Raw genomic sequence first — 24,081 nt, 5'->3', positions numbered from 1 at the left:
ATGATTGGCAATTAAGCACTTGCATTTCTGCAGATTTTATCAAGCACAGATTTAATTAATGCTTGGAAATGCCAAAGCCTTGTTGTCACAACTGAAAAGCATACAAATAATATACAATTCCTCAACAAATATGGAATTTTTATGTTTATTATAGTGTTTTAGTGAATAAAGACATTGACACTTGAAATATTTATCCACCATATGTTCCTTAGACGTTGATTTTAAAGAGTGCTGGTGCTGTAGAGGGTACATACTCCAGCTTAGCCCTTCCCCTTTAAGCTCCTACGTCAGAGCACCACGCCCAGTCCTGGTGGCTAGTGAAGCACCATTCATATAAAGCTAACCAAGTGCCCTCTCCCCCTCAGTTTAGTGACTCATCCTATCCATCCCGTGTCGGAGCGGGCCTTGAATGCTCTTGATTGTTCCTCGTCACTGATGGTGTGAAAGAGGCTGAAGGGTGGAGACCCAGTGAAAGAGAGGGATATAGAGGACAGAACTTGGCCGCTCCACTTTTGCAGGACGTAAAAGTGGGACAATCTGTTCCTTGGATGATCTCCAATTCTACTTTCCGGGGACCGATACACTGAAAATATATCTATACACATGGTCTGTCCTACATAGGAAGAGAGTGAGTGAGTGAGAGAGAAAGAGAGAGAAAGAGATTGACAAAAAGAGGAAATATGCATACATGTTGAAGTGACGGTCCGTAAGGCCTTTACAGTAAATTGTGCTGTACTGAATATTCCCTTGAAACTGACCAAAAGGAGAGAAGAAACCCCTGCAGCACACATCCAACACGTCAGCTACAGTATCCCAGCATCCTCTACAGAGGACAGAGAGATAATTTATGCTGTGACTGTAAGATATTTTAACAGTAGATACATGGTATGATTTAAAAAAGAAAAATAGAGATGACACATTAAAAAACAATTCTGTGTAGATTCAACATTATTTGTAACTGTGTATAATTTACACTGCAGTAAACTTGAGTTTGACCTATCAGCCAAAACATGAATAATGTGTTGCGTATGAGGAACCCCAAGGACTAAAGCAACCAAATGAGCCCTAAAGTCATTATTACATTTTTGTCACACTTTGCAAAAAACAAGGTGACAACGTCTCGGATGGATGGAGACAAGAGATATCATTGACCCTTCTCTGCAAATCTCTCCGTCCATCCATCTTTGCTTTCCAGGTGCTCAAGGAGGGCATCCATCTCTGTCCTCGTTATCATGATTAATCAGTTCCTGATTCTTCATCTTCATTTCACTCCATTTCCTTACTGTCTGTGGACACACGTCTGCCCAGATCTTTCAAAAGCCTCTCTTCTTTCGAGTTTCCACACGGCTTCTAATCATGAGAATTCAAGCTGCCGGATTGGCCTCCCATGGGCAGACAGACTCACCAACTTCTGAAATCTTCACATGTCCCTCTTTCCTATCCGTACATGCATGACTGTTGAGATTTATATCCATGTTCTGAGTTAGGCGCTCATAAGATCAGTCTAATAAAAAATATTTCATTTAATCAACATTTTAAAATATGACATATGTTAAAATGCTAAATATAGGTGCTTTAGCAATCACACATCACATAAACTTTGCATTTAGATGACGCTTTCATCATCTAGAACACATTAGAAGACATTTAAAATCCTATCTTACTATAGAATGATTATAGTCGTAGACAAACTGCGTTCAGATTCAGATTAGAGGAATTTCAGAAGTACAATTGATATGAGTAAAACATTTTAGACATAAACCTTGGACACCACAAGATAGTGGTTGTTTTCTGCCTGCTGTCTGTCTTTGGTAGCCTGCATTTAGATCAGTGTAGACTCTATAATCTTAAAATCAGCCATTGTTGAAAATAAGTAATTTAATCAGGTTTTTAATCATGTTGTGTGTTCCTGGTCTGAGTAAAGCAGGAGACTAAAAAAATCATCATGAAAGAGGAATCTGCAGTACAATAATAAAATAAGCCGTGAGAACAAAGAAGTGATATTGAACAGTTCAGGTTAGTGGCTAAAAAAAGCGTGAGACAATGAAAGATGAGTCTTCAGCCTCTGACAGAAAATGTGGAAAGACTTTTCTGTCAGGAGTGGGAAAATCATGCCTCTATTCCGCCACCATTCTCCCGTGAGGGAAAAGAGTCAAGACTAGTCGGAGTGATGGCTGCCAGCACAGGGACAGGAGAGCCAAACAGCTGGCGAAAGGAACTGACTAAATCTGAGCTATTGTTGTGTCAGAGCGTAGGAGTTGAGTGACATGACGGAGAAGGGAAAGACAAGATGAGTTGTGACATCCAGGATAAGATGCACAGGCTGAAGAAAGCGTTGCCATAGCTAGAATATTAAATAGCATTTCCTTTTACACATATATCTACTCCGCTTTTCATCCTGTCTTTACCCTCACGTTACTGTTGATTTTGTCATATCTTGTTCTCATCCCTCTTCTAGCCACAGCTCTCCTCTCACCCCCCCTTTTTCTCCCATTCTGATTACTCTGCTTTATGCAAACTACAGCTCAGTCTTCCTCTCTTGTGTATTTCCCCTTTTTGCTTTTACATCCCAATTAGTTGGTTCCGTCTACTCTCAGTCTGTCCTTCTAGTTCCTTATCTTACCTAGTGCAGACTCAATGTTGTTCAATATTTGATGAGACTCTGTTCATAAATCAACCTTCTCTATTCCCTCCTGGTGTATCTTGAATGATAGTTTTAATCTCCAAAACCTTGTGAGTGTTAACACGCAGCTCTCTGTCAGCCTTTGATCAGAGAAGCTTTCCCGCCTGATAGATACATTTTGAACACGTATATCATACTAACAACACTGGCGAGGTGGATCCCAGTGTGTTGTTCTCTACAAATGCAGGTTAGATTTATGCCAAATATGGATTTCTGGCCCTTGGTAATTGAGCAACTGCTCTCTTATGGCTGTTGATAGGTAATGAGACCCTTACATTTACTGCCAGCAGTTAAAAACCTTAATAAAAAAAGTTTGTGGTTGTTGCACTCAATGCTAATTACACTAATTTATTGCAGGCCTTAATTTTTTCCCTAATGTATGAAAAATGGTTAGATACTTTTTTTCTGAAATGTTTTTTTTCTAAAATCATCCTCCAATTTTCTCCTTTTTCTGTCCACTTTGCTTAACTGGCTCTGACATTTTGCTTGTGAAAGTGGCCCACCCTGTCACTCTCAGAGCGTCTTGGGGAGTTGACCGCGGTCAGTCCTCTTCCCCTCTGCGGTTTCCCTTTTGTGCCTAAAAATGCTCAACTTGCATACTTCGTTTTGGGCAGTGAGACATGAACAGACCAGGCTTGTTTTGCAAACATCCAGTCAATCATTCGTCACCGCTGAAATTTGCACTGTTAATTGTTTTGCTCCAAAGCATGAAACAACCATAGCTGCAAGATTTGGTCAAGTTTTGTTGTTATGTCGACCCACTCCATTTCCCAACCTGGGGTCAGGAAAAAATCTGAGGGGAGGAGAAAAACCATATTGATGCTGCACAAAGTTATGCTTATTTCTTGACACTTTCCTCTAATTCTTTTTCATGCAAATTACTGGATAACTTTACTTATTCAACAAGTTGCAGCCAGACATGCAACCAATGACGAGGGGTCGCAATTAGACATTGCTTTGTTTTAAGGGGTTGTAAGCCAAACAGGGTGGAAATCACTGCTTTAATCAATAACTAAACCCTGAGGCTTATTCTAATGCCTTACTTTACTTGATAGAGATAACTGTCTGACCCCAACTAACCTCCAACTTCTAAACACCTTGTGGGGAGTTTTCCTAATCTTCCAGTTAATGTACTCACAAAGGAATACAAGGTTATGCAAACACACTGATACACACTGGCAAACCAGAAAAAAACAAATAAAGCAGTAATCCGGCTGCAGTTTTTGGCATAGTGGTATACTATACGACTCTTCATCATATGTTTCTCTTGTATCTTTGCGCTATTGGCTAGCTTATTCATCTCTACATTATTATTTATGTCAATTACAGGACACTGTAAGCTGTGCCAGACACCTGTTGAGATCCTTGGTCACCAATAGAGGTTGATAAGTCAAAAGACATAAATCACTTAATGCCCCTTTAACCGCCATCAACACCATGTTTTCTACATTATTTTATTAATAACTAATTGACTCTTTAAGTATCTGCATGTTGCTAATCTGTGATTGAACGAGTGTCCTAATTTAAGTTGTGTCTCCATAGTCTCATGTGATATTTTATTGAGTTCCATCTGTCCATCTGAGCATCTATTTCAGAGTCCCAACTCACATGATATTCAGAGCACCAAACTGCCAATGAGACAGTGGGAGATTCCCTGCGTCATTCACCATCATTAGGCGGCTGTTGGCAATAGTCCAGATCTGCATGATGGCAAAGCCCCTGTAGCCAGACTTCACCACAGAAAAACCAGGACAGAACATATGGAGGCGCCAGTATGCCAAATCTGAAGCACAATGAAGCAATGAAACAATCTTAAAGCAAAAATCCACCCTTTGAAAATTGCTGTTGATGATGCAACTTGCATTTCTGGGTCAATTTTATTGTTTGATGGTACTTTCTGCTCCCTGCAGATAACTGGCCAAATGTAGAAGGTATGACTTCATGTCAATCAATATATTTTTCACATAATGACAGTTGAGTTTTGTAGCAGGGAATGTTTCTAAAATGTCAACCGTAAAGATCATGTTTTGATGTCAGTACCTCAGGGTTAAAGAGCAAGGTACTCTTCATAGACTTTGCATAGACTTTCATGAAGGGAGAAATCAATCGTGCATAAAGCGATTTTTCCACTTAAAGAAACCTCAATAGGCCGGAGCGCCATGTAGCCACAACACTTGTTAGGTTTTAATTAAGGGGCATGACTGTTGCTTTTCTCAGCTAGAAAAACTCCTGCTCTTTTGCAGCATATTTTAAACAAAAATTTTGTATTCTCAGACTATGTTGGAGACTGCACGGTGAGCAAATGCCAGACAGTAACAAGCAAGACATAATCTATAAGCTTTTTTGGTTGCAAATCAACCACCCTGCTTGTGCAAATACATTAAATTTAATTTGGTCTGGAGTGCACTGCCAGCCATACTGTTCACTTTTTGCCCAGATTACATTACACATTTCAAATTGCTTTTCTAGGCTGTGGAAAACTTTACAAATATAAAGCCTTCATGGATTAAAAATTCATAATACTAAGAGTAATAATTGGTCCTGTTTGTAGTAGGAGGTGTCTTGTCAAAAGTTTTTTTTATAATGGTGGTCTAAAGGGAAAACGCTTTTTGGGACACAGGGGATCTTTTTTGCTGCAATACCGTGAATGGCCACTGGGTCAAATTGACAGCAAGGCAAAGAGTTGTGACGCTGTATCCAGCTCTCTTAATACATTCATGGTTCAGGCATATTTCAGGGGGTTTTAATAAGGTAATGTGGGAAATATATCGCGTTCCTGAACCATGTAGACATGGCAGGTTGAGGGACATTGAGTACACTGAGATGTATACAGTTCATCTTGAAATAACACCTGCATCACTACGAACCTCAAAAACTGACGATGTATAAACGTATACACGTATCTGAGGGTGGAATTTTCCTTTAAGGAGCTCACATTAAGCTGTTAGCCCTGGGTTTTGCCTCAGACGTAGGTCGGCTCCATTATCATAAAGTAGCAATGATCTTGACCTCATGTGAAGCTAAATTGCATATCCAACTCACTCTCTTCTGCAAAGAACCTGTGATGCAAATTCACAGAGTTTATATATAGCCTGTCTTTCATCAGCCTGCTATTCCCCGATGCATTCCCAGTGGCTAAATGGAAAATGTGGACCAGCTCTGTGCTCATTCACACATGTGGACTTATTAGCATTGCCGGTGGCTTTTTCTATTATTGCACGTGTCTTTAACAAACTTTAACAAACACATTCAAATTTTGCTAAGTTCACTCTATCAATGAAATGATAAGAAATGACCAAAATTTACTCGTTTCTCTGCCTGTTTCCCACAGCATGTTTCTAAGGATGAAGCCAGTCTCATGGGATAGCCATGTTTTGTCTCCATGACAGCTATGTCACTCAGCCCTCTCTGCAGTGACCCCTGCACAGCAAAGGATGCTGGGAAATAACGAGCACTTTTATCCCGGTCAGGATGACAAAGATGGGGAGGATGAAGAGGAGGAAGAGGAGCAGGGCAGAGAAAACAGAGAAGGGGAAGGTGGATCTGACATGGAGAATGGAGGGTTAGAGGGTCTGGAGGAGAAGGAAATGACGGGAGGACGACAATCCTGGGAAGGGAAAGGCGGCGAGGTGGTGAAACCGGCAGCCATTGTGGTCGGTAGACAGAGAGCAGACCGGCCACTGAGGCTGGGCAACCTGGGCAGCCGGGGTATTGTTTCCATGCCTAATCAAGTCCAACTACATCATCAAACAGCCAATAAGCATCTCATTGCGGCCAATCAGCAGGTTCATTACACAGGCCTGAATGCGCTGCAGAAGAGACGAGCTCTGATGGAGCGCAGCATGACCACAGTGGCTCCGCTGGAGGACACTTTCCTGACCATGATGGTGTTCCGCATTGGAATTCCTGACATCAAACAAACAGTAGGTGCATGTTTTTCTTATCAACTCACCATACAGTATATGTGAAAGTCATGACATGCAGACACCCACATATGAAGCTGTTCCTGTTTCTTCTTGACCCCTAAGAAAGAAGGTCAAGGCAGACAAAAACTAATGTAGCGCAGGTCAGTTCCTCCTATCTGAAACTTGTGTGGAAAATTTGAAAAGTATAAACTGCCAAGCTCAATCAAAATCAGACTATTAAAACGTTCCCAGAGTTATCTATGTGTAATAAAATCTCCTCTGCAAACAGGGCACTGACTGTAGGTCTTTCCAAATGAGGAAGTAGTTCAAGTCAAGTCTCTCTGGTATTGCTACCTCAGAGAGAGATAGCTTGAATTCCACAAAATGAATTTTAGAAATTAGTAATAACTTACATTACAAAATTTAAACAGTAAAGCATTTAGTTTAAATCAACCTTTACTGTTTCAGATCTTGTGCAGGTAAAACTTAACTTGTTACAGTAACTTTGTAATGGTGGGGGCTATCATTTGTACTTCCTTGCTTTTTTTTGTTAAGAACACAACCACATCAAGGTTTTCTCTTACCTGATTCTACTCTATTTTCTACCCTGACTTTGTCTTTGTTTTCAAGCCCGCTCTGATTTTACTAGTTGACACTGAAATGCTTCAAAGCTGCCCTTCTAAACTCAGCTGTTCTACATCCCTAAACTGAGGCATTTTTCAGTAATTTTGCTGCACTGTTGACTTGCATCTGTTTCGAATTAGTCACTAAAAAGAGCCCAGGGGCTCTGGTAGCATGCATTTTTTTACATTAGGCAAAATTGTGCACACAACTGTACTAGCACATCTCATTTCAGCGCATTCTCATTCCAGTCGCCCCACAAGCCCAAAGATGGGTCCCAAAAGGAAGTATGAAAAAATACAGAGCTTGACTTGTGTTGAGCAATCTGCAAGGACAGACATATTCAGTCAACAACACCATGTAAGCGTGTTCCTTGGGGTCAGGTATGGACATAATTACGGTAGTTTCCAAAACTGACTTTGGTACCAATTCACACTTAGAGCAGCTCTCAGCTGTACAGTGGTAGCAGGTGAGAATTGGCCAGCCCACACACACCATAGCCAGGTGAGAATGGGGGCCCCTGTAACCCCTCCCCCCCCCCCGTCATCCTTTCTCCATTTTCAACTCCCTGAACATGCCGACTGTTCTACATGTCAGCTAATCTGCCCTCAATGTAACAGTAATTGCTAATTATCTAATAGGTTTTTAATGAGTTTGGGGAGAGCTGGGGAAGTGAGTGACGCTGGAAAGGAAGGAATATGTGGAAGGCATCTGTATTGCTCTTAGGTCTCCATCGTCCACAGGCGTCATATTTAGCTTTGCACACTGCTGACAAACACTGAGCACCCCAAACCTCTAAGGTGAGATATTATTAAACTGAATGAAAGAGTGATGAAGAGAGAGAGTGAATATTAGAGGCTAGTTAAAGAGATTAAGGGAGGAAATGGGTGTTATGAGGAGAGAGGTGGGGAATGAATAAGCAAAGAGGAAGATATATGTATTTTAAAAAAACATAATACTGCACAGTGAAGGTCTAAATAACTCTCCTGAGCGGGGACATGTACTGCCAGAAAGATCACAGAAAATCCTTGATTGTATAAAACAGAATGATGGTAGGAGAGAAATGCCACTGTAATATACAGTATATATTACATTAGTCTGCTCTCCCAGGAATTAGCCACTCGATCTCACTCTCTTTCACACACACACACACACACATACATATACTTCACAACTCACTTATATGCGTGCACATACACACTCACACGCAAATCGTTATCATGTGGCTTACCTCCCAGGGACCACCAAGACATTGCTACGGCAACGGGTGCCTGCCTCCACTAATGAACTGGTTGCCATGCCAATAGAGTTGGCTACACTATGAAATAGTGCAACATGGTGAGGGGGAGCGGAGGGAAGCTGTAGAGGGTGGGGGCTCGAGGGGGGGGGGGCAGAGGGGACATGAAAGTGTGCTGAGCTGTGCAATTTTACTTACAGTTCTCTGAAATGGAACAATAGCATGGATGCATACATCTCGCTCAGACCTCTCAGCCGTGTTGTTAAAGCCTTACACCCGGTCAGCTGTGTCCTGCGGCTCCAGACTTTAATAAGAAAAGGACCAAAAAAGATGGTCTTCTGTGGAAATGCAAGAAAATAGAGTATATGAGGAAATGGGCAGTGCACAAATCACCATAAAATCTAGTTAAGCATACCACATACACATAATACATCCAAGGTGTTTTTTCATTGTGGCCAATGAGTCTCTGGAGTATCGCATATAGCCCATACAGTAAGAGCCAAAGGAGCTTTTCTCTCCAGACAAATGTGTTCTTTCTCTTCTGGATTGTTGTGCAAATCTGATATTATGCATGCAGAGATCAAAGGAGAAAATAACCAAAGGGAAATATTTATCTCAATATAGAATCTTTACTTCTTCATTTGGGGTGTGGAGAAAAAAGTGGCATGAAAGACCAGAATATCCTGATAACAGACTATAAGGATAGTATAAGATCATCTTATTTCCATGAGTGAGGCAGATGATTAATTATTTAAAAGTGATGCATTCATATTCGGAACACACCACATTTCTCATGAATTCATCATTCACCAATTGATGTTAAAGCCATCATGCTACATTATAAATCCATAATAATGAAACACTATTGGCCAAACATATCAACCACTGGTGACTAAATGTGTAAAATTGTGTATAATAATATAATTTAATGAGACACATAATTACAAAAGTGTGCATGCAGAGATTAACACACACAAACACTCATACACAGACTACCACTGAATTCAATTAACTGCTGTTTTAATGATACAAACATTTTTCAAAGACAGAACTGCTAGAGGCAGAAATAATCTTACTTCCAAGGAAAACTTCAATTAGCTTAGACCAGCGACACAATGCTAAAAGCAAGGGCTAAGAGAGGCTATAATTATTATTATGGATGCTAGCACTCCTGCTACTTACAGTCGTGGAAGTATTCTCTTTATGTAAGTAGAAGTAGCAATACCACAATGTAAAAATATTTTTTAAGTCCCACATCCAAGGTTTTTCTAAAAGTAATCATTATGCAGGCATGAATGACCTGTTAGTTATATTATCATATATGATTGGATTATTATTGCTGGTGAATCAACATTCAAGCAGCTTTTTAATGCTGTAACTGATTATAGCAGAGCGGAAAGAACTTTATTATCCACAACCAGAGCCGATTCATACTGTCCATAACATGTATCATACTTTATTAACTCATAGTTTTTCTTTGTGAAATATTAATCTGGAAAGAAAGTAGTAACTAGCTGTCAGATAAATTGACAGCTCTAGTTAATCAAGTAAAAATTATATAGTTATACTTCTGAAATGCAGGAGAGTAGAAGTAAAAAGTAGCATGAAATGGAACTAAAATTCAACTAAAAGTAGCTCAAAATTGTACTCAAGGATAGTATTTGAGTGAATATACTTTGTAGTGATGTCCCACTATTTAAGACTAAAGTGCACTATAGACTCTACTGTGGGTTTACAGTAATTTAAGATTAGCTAACTGACCATCCAAGTTCAAACGCCACATAGCTTCTAGTTGAAAAGCTTCTTGATTAGCCTGGTCAGACAGAAATCACCTTCATTTGTATTTCAACTTGTATCTTGACTAAAAGTGCTTGCTGGGATGGGATCCATCCAGCACCTGTGGCCTTGAATATGTTGTCCTATTATTTTCAAAGGTTAGTCACCCAATTAAATTACAAAAAATATAGGCCTACAGTATATTTAACATACCCACTTACCTGTAAAGTGATATATTACCTGCAGGTGGGTCCGGCTTTGAGAGCTCCTCCAAAAACCCCAAATATGGAGGTGAATGCAAATTAGTTTGTGGTGCTCAAAACATGGAAAATATAATAAAAAGTTCAGCAGCCACATATCCTTGAACATTTTTCAGAAGACTACATATTTATGTATTTGCTTTTGTTTTCCTTTTTGGGTGAACCGACCCTTTAATATTTCAACGTGGCAATGAGTCACTCTGAAAAACTGTAGTTCTTAACTGAACTTATTTTTATTTCTGCCTTCAGAGCAGGTGTAGATCAGCGAAATGTGAGCACATCTCCACTTGACCTCTGACCTCCACTCTGCTTTATGCTCTCTGTCTGTCAGAGGTGTGTCCAGTTTGACCCGGACTGCACGGTGTGGAACGCAAAGCAACAGATCATCTGCTCCCTCAGCGAGTCGTTGTGGGATGTCTACAACTATGGCCTCTTTCAGCCGGCTGGAGATGGACGGGACGCCAAGTTCCTGGAGGAGGAGCGGGCCCTGCGAGACTACTCACAGTCCTTTGAGAAAGGGGTGCCTTACCTGGAGGTATGGAGGTAGAAACGGTAGAAAAGTGATTGAATTCAGAGCCATAACCATGAGTCACCAGCACCCCCACTCACTAGACAGTGTTAGTCAGACACTAAAAATAGACTCTGAAATTAAAATGATTTAATAAGGATGTTTGTATTTTTCATATTTTATTTTTTCTGTTAATTTTTCATCTTTTTCTACTACAATTTCTGTAGTTTGAAGACTTCAACTACTACTGCACTGCATCATACTTTGGAAACTTTACTACTCATCATAACTAAGTAAAAATCATCAAGAAATGTTCTACAGTTGCAGACAAAGTTGAGTTTTAAAAACTAGGATTCCCATGTTCAACACAGTAAATGAATTGTAACCAAATCTTGGCAAGAACAATATTAACATCATGGCTTTAATTGCTTTCTGCATATTATGTAACCTACAAATTCTATTATATCTCCACTATTTGGGAAGTGGGTTGTGAGATGACATCAATATCAGGTTGTCACGCTGTGATACAATTATCTCACAGTGCCCTCTGGTGGTGCAGCTGATGTAAATGTTGATGAGCTGGGTGGGGCTGAAAGAGTATCTATCCTGCACTCTGTGTTTGGCTTCGAACCAGAGTGTTTACATTCTTGACAATGTTCCAGATGAGGACATGTCTGCGGACTGATGAGGCCTTTTAATGAAATCCTGCTCCACAGCAGAATGTATCTCACAGCACCACATGTATTTATAACATGAGTGGTGCCATTTTGAATCAATTCAGTGCTTCAGTTGGACTTGATTCATTGGTTAAGAGCAGTTTTTTGGACACAGCGTACTACCTCTCACTAATACACATGGTGCTGTTATTTAATGTAATTATCAAGCTATGTTCTACTTTATCCTGGCCAAACACACCTCTGATACTTGAAACATGATACTGCTCTCTTGTAGTATGTGATTCAGTTCAGCTGTCAGCTACTAGATAGCAGCTCCTCAGCCAGTAAATGTGTTGCCATCACAGTGCAGTGCTGATACGGAGACAGCACATCCAGTCAGGTGGTTTTCATTGACGAGATCTCTCGTTCAGAGAGGAAGTGGAAAGGTAAACCCACCCGAGATCAGTTTACTCATCTTTTGAAGCATGTTGTGTTTATGACTCATGAGGTTTTTGAAGTGTGGTTTTCTAGACTCTTCTCCATATTTTAGGCCAATGTTTTTAATATCCACCTCTGAATTGTGTTCCTGGCACAATGTAGAGGGCTCTAAAACATTTAGATCCCCAGATAAGAACACTCTGGCACATACTTACAAATGCTCTGTTTTTAGTGTCTGGTCAGGGAGGAATTTATATGTTAGTTCCTGTGGTGTATTGTGGACATGTAGTTTTTCCTGTGGTTGAAAGAAAATAAAGATACTCTATCTGATCAGTGAAATAGAAATAATGAGTATTAGATTTAATAATTACCATTAACTCTCCCTTTATAAATACACTTTCAGGCACTTCATTAAATCTATTAAGTAGATTATCCACAAATAACTACATATAAATAAATAAAAAAGAGTATTTCATATCTGGAAGTAATCCACAAGTAACACAGGTCATCTGGTTTAGTATTACCTAACCAAACCAAACAAAAGACAAAATACTTTCCTTCGCTGTCTCTCCTCCTTTCTCTGTCATGCGGTTAGTTTATTCCAGTTCAAGCACTGAATCAATCCACTAACCATTAAAATGTTAGTGCCTGGATTTACTAATGGAGCCTTACATGTGTTCAAGCTTCTCCCAAAGAACAGTGAGCCAAATCTGACTTAATATCCTGAAGAAATAAAACATGGAGCTGTTCCACTGAAATCGAGTGGGAGAGTGAATTTGTGGAAACAGTGAAAGCGTTGAGCAGCAGTTAAGATTATAATGATGCTTTTTTATGGTTTAAAGCTGCAATATTGAATATTTAATTGAATGTTATATATTGAATATTGACTAAATTAAATTATTTGCTCAAACAACATACTATGGGGGGAAAAAATCACTTTATTATTTCACTTCCCAGCTGCTCTGCTTTTAAAAAATAATTGTTCTTATTGTAAAACATAATCGGAAGTACAGAGTTGCACCATAAATACTCTAGTAATCTTTTGTTTCTTTTTCTGTGCACCATGTCAGTGATAAACTGAACTGTGAATGATGAATCACACTTTTCACACGTATCTGTCTCTGGTCCTCAGTTTAGGTACAAAACCAGAGTATATAAACAGACAAATCTGGATGAAAAGGCTCTCGCCAAGCTCAGCACAAAGGTATTTCTTTTCTTGTCTACTGACCATTGCTGGCTCACAGTATTCATTTCCACTCACTGACATCCTTTTCCTTCCTCTTCTACCCGTCTCAGGCCAGTCTAAAGAAGTTCCTGGATTACATTCAGACTGGAGCAATAGAGAAAATGGTAAAAGTCCTCGATAAAGGTCTTGATCCAAATTTTCATGACCCTGACAGTGGAGGTGAGTTTGTCACAGTCCTGTGAGCTCTAACTCTCACTGTGGGAATCCTGTTTTTGACTCTATAGATTCATTCTTTGCTTTCAAATAAATGATGTTGCAAGAGATGATCAAGTGATGCAGAGTGTCTGAGGGTGGATTTTCACTTTCACCTTTCTACCCGCCGCCCGTTCCTGACCCCCGCCTCCCTCTGTGGTGTCAGAGAGCCCCCTCACTGTGGCTGCACAGACAGGCCTGCAGGTGGAAGGCATCAGGGTGCTGGTTCAGGGCGGCGCTCATTTGGACTTCAGAAGCAGAGATGGCCTGACAGCGGTGCACAAAGCTGTCAGGGTTCACAATCACACCGGGCTGTTGGTAAGGACTTAAAGTTGCACGCATGCTCAAGTAGTGTGAACAAAATTAATGGAATTATTACAGGGTTTAGGCTAAATTACATTTTCTTTTATGAGTCACATAAACACCTTATAGAGAAAGTCTTTAATTTTGATTAAATTAATGACCCTTACAACAATCATATATATGAGATCTCCTGTTAAATTATCACACTGTATGATTACTTGTGTATGTATTCATATATTCATATAGACAGAATATACACACCCACACACACATTAGAAAATCAATGCCTTTCTTTTGTCTGCTCTTGTCAGGCTCTCCTGTCACTAGGAGCATCTCCAGACTACAAAGACCGCTGTGGCCTGACCCCGCTGTACCATACTGTACTGGCAGGTGGCGACACTTCCTGCTGCGAGACCTTGCTGTACTACAGGGCAAGACTGGGGACAAGGGATGAGAATGGCTGGGACGAATCCCATCAGGTACCAATGGACAGTTCCCAATATAGCTTTATTATTACCTTACCTGTCTGTTTATCTGTCTGTCCATTCCCACATGGTTTCCTTTCATATTTTTATGTAAAATATTGTCTTTGTCTCTCCTCACGTGTCAAATGAAGCCAATGCACCAACATTTCTCTGTCTTATCTCTGTATTTGATGTCATGTAACATCACCGTCAGTCTCTCTCAACATTTTTTTTTTCACACCCCTCCTCTCTCAGCCTTCATTCACTCCTCTCTCCATTCTCTCTCCTTCCTCCCCTCCTTCTCTCTTTCCATAGCACAGGGATGAAGATGAGTTTGGAATGGAAGAAATACATAAGGTACCCTTCATCCTACCATCTCCATCATCCCCATTCAGCCTTTCAGAGGCAAAGGCACTGACAATTATGATATGATAGAAAATATATAAACTGAAGTGAAAAAAGTCACGACATGCAGTAGTTCCCTTAAACCTGTTCAAATGTGAGTCATCTCAAGCTGAGTCCAGTTCAAAAAGAGCATTATCTCTTTCTTACTGTAGATGCGGGTGCATTGCCTACATTATGTCTCTGTGACATTCTGGTAAATTTGCGTTTGTGCTGCGAGCTGGTTGTCATGGTATTTTATTTTGGATTTGCCGTGCTCTGTGTTTTCTTTCTTTACTTCGTACGTATCATGTGATATTTTAGTCCCTGCAGAAAAATATGAGGAAACCTATCTCTCAGGCTGCTGGAGACTCATTTATGTTGTTTTAATGTTTTTTGTTTCTTTTCTATCATGGTGCAATGTAATTGGTACTGACCTGTTTTTAGAGCAAGTGTAGATGTAAGACATATTTCCTTTTCTCTCTCTTTGTATCTTTTTTTTCTGTTTCTTTCTTTTTCTCTCATTTTCTACTTCATTCTAAAGCATTCATACAGTCCTATATAAAATCACACATCTTCCCTTTAACTTGTCCTCTCCTATAGTTTCTAACACTGACACTCACTCACTGACAATTTGTGAATCTTTCTATCACACTCTTGACATTGAAAGGCTTGCCAGAATGGCTTTGCCCAGCACTTGGAGCATCTGCTGTTTTATGGGGCAGACACCGCTTCTCAAAATGCCTCAGGGAACACTGCACTTCACATTTCTGCCCTGTACAACAAAGCAAGTATAGAAACAGATCCCTTATATGAAACAATTATTGCAACAATCATTATTGGTGGTTTGTCTGAAGTTGTTAACTAATCACTATCCCTCTCTGGCCTATTAGGAAAGCTGCGTCCGCGTGCTTCTATACAGGGGAGCAAATAAGGAGGCAAAGAACAAGCATGGTCAGACTCCTTTTCAGGTAAATGGTACAACCATCAGATACTTTTGTTTATTGAGATTTTTATTGTGTTTGCCAAATGTATTGTATTTGTAGAGCAGCTTTGACCAACAGTTTAGTCATAAGCTGAAAGAAAAAACAGATAAATGGCCTATGTTAGAAACAATATAATAAAACAAGAATAGCAACAATTACAAAACAATTATGAGAACAATTATACATAATTTTGTTTCCTGTGTTTGTAGGTAGCTGTATTGTCTGGTAACTTTGAACTCGGGGAAATCATCAAAAACCACAAAGATTCTGACGTAGGTAAGCTTTTATACCAAACTGTCTCTTCTGAAGGAGCTGTCAAGCGTTAAATCAATTCCCAACACCTTCCTTTCTTTGCACTTTCCTGAATCTATCACGTATGTTCTCTTACAATTTCCCTTCTTTTTCCCTAACAATCTGCTTCATTTCTCCCTCCATTTCATCCTGTCACATTAAATCCCGCGGCCCTTCCTCACTCCTCACTCTTCACCTCTTAACCCTTCACCGTAATCCCCGTCATCACGCCTCACGCCTTTATCCTTAGTGCCCTTTTTGGAATCACCAAAGTATGTTCCCAAGCGAAAAGAGAGCTCCCACACCCTGCCTCTCCCCTCACTCCATTCCCACCCCTTACTGCGCGCTAACAGCGATAACACCATGACCCAGTCTGACCCTCTGGCTATGCCCAACAAGGCTGCAACCAATCCCAACCCAGGACAGGTACTGAGGACCATTAGCTAAATGCTCATCTGCTGATCTCTCTGTTATCAAATACTCTTTTGCTGATTTTACATTGCTTTCTAAGTTTTATACTGACAGTAAGTTGCAGGATGATGCTCTGTCAATGGGACTTGGTGTGTTTCTGCAGGGCCAGCGCAGGGCCTCCATTGGTATGAGAAGCTCCAGCAGCCCCAGAACTCGTACTCGTTCTCCTTCCAGAGGGAGAGGAGGCCAGAGTGACACAGAGGAGAGGCACCGGCAGCCACGAGGCAGACAGGGGTAAGAAGCATCTGGAGATGCACCAAGATGAAGGTGGTGTGTTCTTATTCTGTCCAGGTCCTTTAAGGCCATCTACTAACAGGGGCCTCCAGTTCCCATTAGCTGTATGCAGAGAAGTTACTATTTGTGTCCCAGTTACATATTGTGTACTAATTATAACTGCAAGAATGTCACAAATTTTGAGTGCGGTGTTGATGGATATTATTGCCCTGCAAAGCAACAGCAGTAGAGTTGGAGTTAGTCACGACAAAAATGTTTTAAAAATAGTTACTGTCCGGGATGTCTGCGGCTCTGGAGGTACAGCAGGTCATCCACTAATCAGAAGTTCGGTTGTTTGTTCCCCTCCTGTCTGCATGTCACAGTGTCCTTGGGCAAAACCCCAAAATGCTCCCGATGGTTGATGCATTCCATAGTCGTGCCATTGGTGTGTGAATGTGAGTGTGAATGGGTGGACGAGCAGCAGAAACATTATAAAGCTCTGGATAAAAGTGCAATATAAATGCAGCCATTTATCATTTTAATTTAGCACAAAATACAGAGGAGGCTGATGGGAATGTCTTCAGTTTTGCAGGTACTTCTTCATAAACTAAAATATCTGACAAATTCAAATTTTGACCGGATGAAGTCACAAAGGTGAAAATTCCCCTGAGGGGATGAATGTGAATATCAAATTTCATGACAATCCATCTGATGGTTGTTAAGGCATTTTACATCCACAAATGTGAACCTCACGGTGGTGCTTGAGTGAAGGTCAGGTGATCCCCAAAGTCATTAAGATTCATCCTGGGGGAACCATAAATGTCTGTACAAAATTTTGTCCTAATCAAGCGGCAACCTCCGGGGCTGAAAAATGAAGCCAATGCAGAAGTGCCAAAAAGTGCAGTTCCTCAAATGGCCACTTGAGGCTGGCTCCAAAAGCAAGTCAATCCCCATAGACCCCCATGTTAAAATGCCCAACTTCACAGCAGAAATAAACATGTTTACAACCTGGTAAAAAAAAACTGTTTTGGTCTCTGTAGCTTATTTCCCCTTTCATGACAACTTTACGGGGGGTGATTTTTTTCTATAACTCACCTGTTAAAACTTTATTAAGCCGTAAAGTTATGCATAATTAAGGATGTGGCCACTTTGAGTGACAGGTCGCTAGCCAGTAGGTGGCTTATTTCAGCAACCAGGCTTCATTCGGCCCGCCTCAGCTCCACTTCTTTGCCCATTTTGGATTAGCCAGGAGTTAAGCAGAGTCAGGCACTGCCAAGATGGCAACAGTCGGAGCCGCCCACTTTGAGCTTTAAAACCACTTTTCAGAAACCCATAGCTGATGTCGCGGTGGCTACGTCCATATTTTTTAGGGTCTATGGTCCCAACCCATCAAGTAGATGTGGAGCTATTTCACTGGATAAGTGAAAATTTTGACCTTACGGTGGTGTTAGAGAAAAACTTAGAAGATTTCATTGCAATCCATCAAACAGTTGCTGAGATATTGCCATCCCTAGAGTCACTTCTTCTGATTATAAATTATTCAAAATTAATAATTTAGTGATAGCATTCTGAAGTCGCAGCTTGATTGACATCCACTTGCACATGCCTCACATTGTTTAGCATATACATTATACATTACATTAATTCCTTGTATACTAAAAGACATTAATTTCATTGGATAGCATATAATACTTATAGAATTTGGCACACCAACTGTGTTAGCATTGTCAGTACTTTCTAAATACTTGACATGAATGCCAGACACAGTTAGCAAATACAAGAATGCAGCATTTATTCTTGTTGTTGGTGTGACTGATTATGACTCAACTACCGACTGCCTCTGATGCAGCCTAACAAGCTGTATGTTGTCTCACTTTGTCTCACTTGTTTTTCCACAGTGTGGAACACAGTCTTATCTCACGCTTTTGTAACAGACTCTCTCTCTCTGTCTCTCTCATTCTTTCTCTCTCTGTAGTGCGACCTCGGCGGGCGGTGGGGGAGGTCAGATGAAGCGTATGTACAGCGCAGTGCCAGGCCGGGTGTATGTGGCCACTCGTGCCCACTCTGCTACTGGAGACAGAGAGCTCTCACTCAACAAAGGCGACAAAGTTAAAGGTGAGATTGAGCCAAAATGTTGAAAAAGTGTCCTCAAATATAAGAAACATCAACCCCAAAAGATTGTTATCAAAGATCAGCTATTGGCACTGGAATCATTTTGTTGTTCGGTTTTGCATTTTTCTCGATATCCTGATCACTAACCAATCCAACCTCCGGATTTTCTGTGTGGTTGATATATTTCCAGTGCAGCTGCAGTAAGGTTTGAAGCAGACAAAATTAAGCTATCTAATACATCAATAGCAAGGAAGAGATAAACACTAGGGAAGAGAGAATTGTAAAGAAGTGAAATGTGAAGTACCTGCAGCCACATCCAGTCATCACAAAGCAATACATGTTCCTAGTCATTCTCAGTGGATCCTCCAATGTTATTGTAGAAAATTGAGTAGAACATTTAGTGTACCTCTCCCTCTTTATATATATCTGTCTATACCTCTACCTGTCTATGTGTCTGTCTATCTCAGTGTTAAGTGTAGGAGAGGGGGGATACTGGGAGGGAACAGTGAAAGGTCGCACTGGCTGGTTTCCTTCAGACTGTGTGGAAGAGGTGGCAGCTCCCAATCGACCAGGTGAGACAAGACTAGCCGGAGCATCACCTCACTATTGTATTTGAAAATATTATTCTGGACTTGCAAAATATTGAGCCTGTTTTGTAGTGCCTTTGGATTTTGTGGTAACCTATTGATAGAGGATTTTCATATGTTAGATTTTACAGATTTTGAAATAAGACTTGTGTCTGATAGGAATCTTTTTTTCTTATTTTTGAATCAGTTGGATATGTTTAAATTGAAAGAAATTTGACAGTTTTGATCAATTTAGTGTCAAGAGATGGGTTAACAAAACATATACAATATACATAGCAATCATAACCGCACATAGAGAGAGGGCATGCTAGAAAATAGGTTGCATATCCCCTCAGGCTGGAATTATCCTTTCAGTCACTGTAACACCCAGCACATGACACACTCATGTTTACCAGCAGGCCCTTTTGCATGTACTGTGCATGTACAGAACAAGACATTCACTTTGCTCCTATTTTCACAGCTGCACTGTTCCCGCAGTGTGCAAACCATATGCCACGTAGAGGACACAAAAAAAAACAGGGTGTAAATATATTTGATTCATTTGTGTGTTGTGCTGAGGACACGACACGTCTACAAAAAGACAGAAGTGTCAAGACGGAAGCTGGAAGTTTAAATTGAGCATATGTTCTGCTATCATGTGCCTTGCAGAGACGCGCAGTGAGAAAGCCAAGAGGAAGCTTTTCCGTAACGTCACTGTGGGAGCCTACGATGGCACTGATGGCCCCAGGTAAGAGTCCAGTGACGAGTTACTTACGATCAGTGATCATTCAGTCATTCAGATAGTCAATAAGTGAGTAACAATGACCTGTCAGCTTTAATCCAACAGTGAGGTCAGAATGCTGCCTTTAACTTGAGATGAAAGAATAAGAAAGAATAACAGTGATCTGGAAAGTAGAGCTGCAACAATTAATCGATTAGATCAACAGAATATTAGTCAGCAACTATTTTGATAATCTATTAATTGTTTTTGGTCACTTTTTAAATAGAAATGCCAAACATTTGCAGGTTCCTCCTTCTCAAATGTGAAGATTTGCTGCTTTTCTCTGTTTAATATAACTGTACACTGAATATTTTTGGGTTCTTGACTGTTGGTCGGACAAAACAAGAAATTTGAAGTCATCATACTGGGCAGCAGGAAGTGACAACTAACATTTTTCATCTATCATCTGATATTTTATAGACCAAGCCAACCAGATTAATCGATACTGGGAAGTCTAAATTGCTGGAGAGGTGTGTTTGAGTTGTCTTTGCCCTTTAATCAGATTACCTGTTCCTAAGTGCACCCCGACCTCTCACCCAATGCATGCTGGGACAGGCTCCAGCCCCTCATGATCCTTAACAGGATAGCAGTTTAGAGAATAGACGGACTAATAAAAACCAGGTGAACCCTGATTGGCTGCAGCCCCTGATATAGTCCTAACTGCGGTGTGTCACATGAGCGTGGGCAGCAACTGAACTGTCTGCTCTCTGGTTTATTGCTGTAAGGGAAGACGGTGAGGCCAGTCAAGGTGATTGAAATAGTTGACACACTGGTGTTTTGTTAGCAACGGGATGTTCTTGTTGTTGTTTTTTTGTGTCTGTGTGTGTGTGTGTGTGTGTGTGTGTGTGTGTGTGTGTGTATGAGCCCTCTGGTTTGACCTGCTGTGCCTTCATGTCTTCCTGCGTGCTGCATGCGTCTGTTTTCTGCTGATCCTGAACAGCGCTTGTTCTCTATTGTTTCGCCGTGTGAACACGTCAGCGCTGAAAGCACAAAGAGCAGCCATGTCATTTTCAGCTCTGCCCCTTTTGACTCCACCAGACAAACGCACTTGTCTCTTTGATACTTCCATCCACACGCCTCACTCTCTCCCCTCTCTTGTGCTTGTTTACACTGAACACAATAATGCCATAATGAATGGTGGAGGGAGGGGGGTGGGGGGTTCTTCTCCTCCTCCATGGCATCTGTCTGAAGCTGCATCCCAGCCCTGGGCAGCTGTAGTTGTGTATTATGAAGCTGTACATGTTTGTTTGAGAGTTAGTGTGTGTGTGTGAATATGCCTGTGTCTTTGCATATATATATATATACCTCATCCTGCTGATGAGTCATGGGGAGGCTGGAGTGTTGGTTAGGTCCCTGGGCTAGTGGGAAGGACTTACCAGTAGCCACCCCAGGGTTTTACAGCCTCTTACACATTGTGGCTGACATTACCCTTGTGCTTAGCAGCTCTTACTGTCATTCAAAAAGGCATTCACTTTAATGCAGCTGTGGTTGTGTTCTAAATGGAAATAGCAGCCGCTGGGGTTATATTACCTGTGTTAAGTTGGTTAAGCATAATTGCAGCACCATGGTGAAGTGGTGCTCAATTAAGAGCAAGGTGATCCGGTGCATGTTCCCTCACCGCAGCTAGGCATTTGGGAGAATGTCAATTACTATTTCAGTGAGAGATAGAGAGAGGAAGAGTGTTTTTTAGTCTGTGTGGTGATGACAGCTCTGCGTTACGGTTTAGAGGAGAGGAGGGAGCGAGAGGAAAGTTGGCAAATGTGTGTGTATGAGTAAATCCAGGGTGGGAATCAGCTGTTAGTGAATCTGTGATACACCAGTCAGTGGATGTGCAAATGCAAGCGTTGTCTCTCTCTCTCTCTCTCTCTCTCTGTCGCCACACATCTATACCCATCCCCCGCATCCCCACCCGGCAAATTCAGCCCTCCATCTCCCCTATTTTGCAACCAAACCCCTCTTCCTCTCATCCACGCACACACACACACACACACACACACACTGCTGTGATAATCTCTGGTATTCTCTTTCTCTCTCTCTCTCTCTCATGCTTTAACATTGTCTTCCTCTTGTCTGAAGTATGCGGGGTGCAGACCAGCACACTCTCTCTCCCCTCCTCATTCCCCACCTCTCTCGCTCTCTCTCATCCACTCTCGCGGCTCTCTCCGCCTCAGCTCTCGCTGGAAGACCGGGAGGAGGAGGGAGGAGGGAGAAGGGAGGAGGAGGTGGTGGTGGTGGAGAGTGCGTGCGAGAGAGAGGAGGGGGGGACATGGCAATGGGGGGATGCGGAGAGAGAGATTTCTCTCTCTCCCTCTCTTCTTCGTGGCCGTCACTGGGCCCCAGAAACAGGAGCGTGTGGTTCATTTACAGGTAGCGGCTGTTTCCTCATTCATTGGCTGGCTATGGATGTGAGGAGAGGACAATGGAGAGAGGGGAGAGGTAGATGATGCTATTGAGAGGCCGTGCCTTTTCAAGACAGACTAATAAGCTATGTATTCTGTGTGCGTGTATGTTTGTGTGTGTGTGTGTCTCCGAGTGTGCGTGTGTGTATGTGTCTTGAATTTGTATTTTTTCCTATGCATGTGAATATCTGTGGGACAGAAGTGGATATTGAATGGAGACTCTGCAGCATGTTTATTCCTGTGTCTTCCTCTCGTGTGTCTCTGAACGCCGTGTGCGTGTGTGTTAGTGCGTGAAAGGGAGCACATATTGATGCATTTCAGTCAGACAGTGTGGGTGTATTTCATTCTCTTTGAGTCATGATTTCTTTAAGCAGATGTTTTTCATTCACTGGGAGTTCCCATTTACCTCTGTTCCTTTAAAAATGCTACTGTCACATCCCTTTTTTTCTAATTTATCTCATTGTATCATTAAAAATGTGTGTTATTTTGACTGTACAAAAGAATGAAAGTGAGTGAGTCCATAAGTCAGTTCCTTTCGAGCTCTAATTTGAGATACCGGTCATTTCTGTGTATGTCTGTGTGTGCATGCATTGGTGTTTATGTGTGTGTGCATGCGACTATACACACTGAATAAAATATATGGGGTTTTCACATATAAGTGTATACGTCATAGTGCTTGATTGCTGTGGGAGTATCTCCTACAGTATGTACATATATATATGTATATGTGCTTTACATCTTACGCATCTACCACGTCTCCATCCACAGTGTGTGTCATTAACATCCGTCAAGTGCTTCACTTGTGGTGTGTGGGTATTGTCCCCATATAGCCAGTCTATCTGCATGTATATTCAGCAGGTGAATGGTTAAAAAGCTGCCTTTTTTCTCAGTAATTGTGGATAGAGGAGAGGATGACTCAGGAGGGTACATAATAACTCAGGTCTCCAGTAGGCTTACAGCTCCATTGGATCCAGTTCAGAGAGAATATCCTACTAGCCATCAGAGATTAACCAGGGACTTTTGCGCTTTTTATGGCCCTAATTGGCCAGAGCAGGATGGTTAATATAGTTATTGAAGAGCTGAACGAGCTATACGTGTACAGGGGACCAGGTGTGTTACTGCAAGCCAGCAACACAAGTTAGAACCACCTGGAGGACCAACACTGGCCATGTTCCCCCCTTGTAGAACTGGATACATTGAGAGCCCGATGGATCCGTCCACCCACTCCATGTTACTTTGATCCTCAGAGAGGGAAAGCATGATGGAAGACAGGGTGAGAGAAAAAGGAATGAGGTGTGAGGAGCAGATGGCTGGAAGGCGGCTGTGCGTTGGCGAAACAGTAACATTGATGGAGAACACACAAGCGATGGACCTCAGTAGGAGAAACTAGCAATCATCTGCTCAGTGCTAAAGTTACGGCTTGGTGTCGAAGTCTGGATCCTCATCCCTGTAGGCCAACGCTCATGACTCTTCTGCACCTCTGTGATTCCACAGCCAAACTTCATTTATTCAATGCTCTGCCGGATTAAATACACACAAACTCGCTGGGTCTGTGCCGCAAGAGACAGTGTGGAATATAATATTATACTGTG

General features: G+C 41.4%; 1 protein-coding gene across 1 annotated transcript in view; it reads left to right on the top strand.

Moving 5' to 3' along the window:
- The window catches only part of LOC137172060 (SH3 and multiple ankyrin repeat domains protein 1-like), a 41,064-nt gene that overhangs the window by 5,428 nt on the left and 11,555 nt on the right, over window positions 1-24,081 (top strand). The window contains exons 2-16 of the mRNA XM_067576320.1: window positions 6,015-6,606; window positions 10,814-11,017; window positions 13,217-13,288; window positions 13,381-13,489; window positions 13,689-13,840; window positions 14,137-14,304; window positions 14,605-14,646; window positions 15,341-15,457; window positions 15,564-15,641; window positions 15,866-15,932; window positions 16,198-16,373; window positions 16,522-16,652; window positions 18,607-18,746; window positions 19,211-19,315; window positions 19,979-20,057. Coding sequence (XP_067432421.1) covers window positions 6,118-6,606; window positions 10,814-11,017; window positions 13,217-13,288; window positions 13,381-13,489; window positions 13,689-13,840; window positions 14,137-14,304; window positions 14,605-14,646; window positions 15,341-15,457; window positions 15,564-15,641; window positions 15,866-15,932; window positions 16,198-16,373; window positions 16,522-16,652; window positions 18,607-18,746; window positions 19,211-19,315; window positions 19,979-20,057 — 2,129 coding nt within the window. The 5' untranslated portion in view covers window positions 6,015-6,117. The remainder of the gene's footprint in view (window positions 1-6,014; window positions 6,607-10,813; window positions 11,018-13,216; window positions 13,289-13,380; window positions 13,490-13,688; window positions 13,841-14,136; window positions 14,305-14,604; window positions 14,647-15,340; window positions 15,458-15,563; window positions 15,642-15,865; window positions 15,933-16,197; window positions 16,374-16,521; window positions 16,653-18,606; window positions 18,747-19,210; window positions 19,316-19,978; window positions 20,058-24,081) is intronic.

The sequence above is a fragment of the Thunnus thynnus genome, chromosome 20 (genome assembly GCF_963924715.1).
Source record: "Thunnus thynnus chromosome 20, fThuThy2.1, whole genome shotgun sequence".
NCBI classification, from domain to species: Eukaryota; Metazoa; Chordata; class Actinopteri; order Scombriformes; family Scombridae; genus Thunnus; species Thunnus thynnus.
The sequence above is the reverse complement of the archived record's forward strand: the minus strand, read 5'-3'. Positions and strand labels throughout refer to the sequence as shown.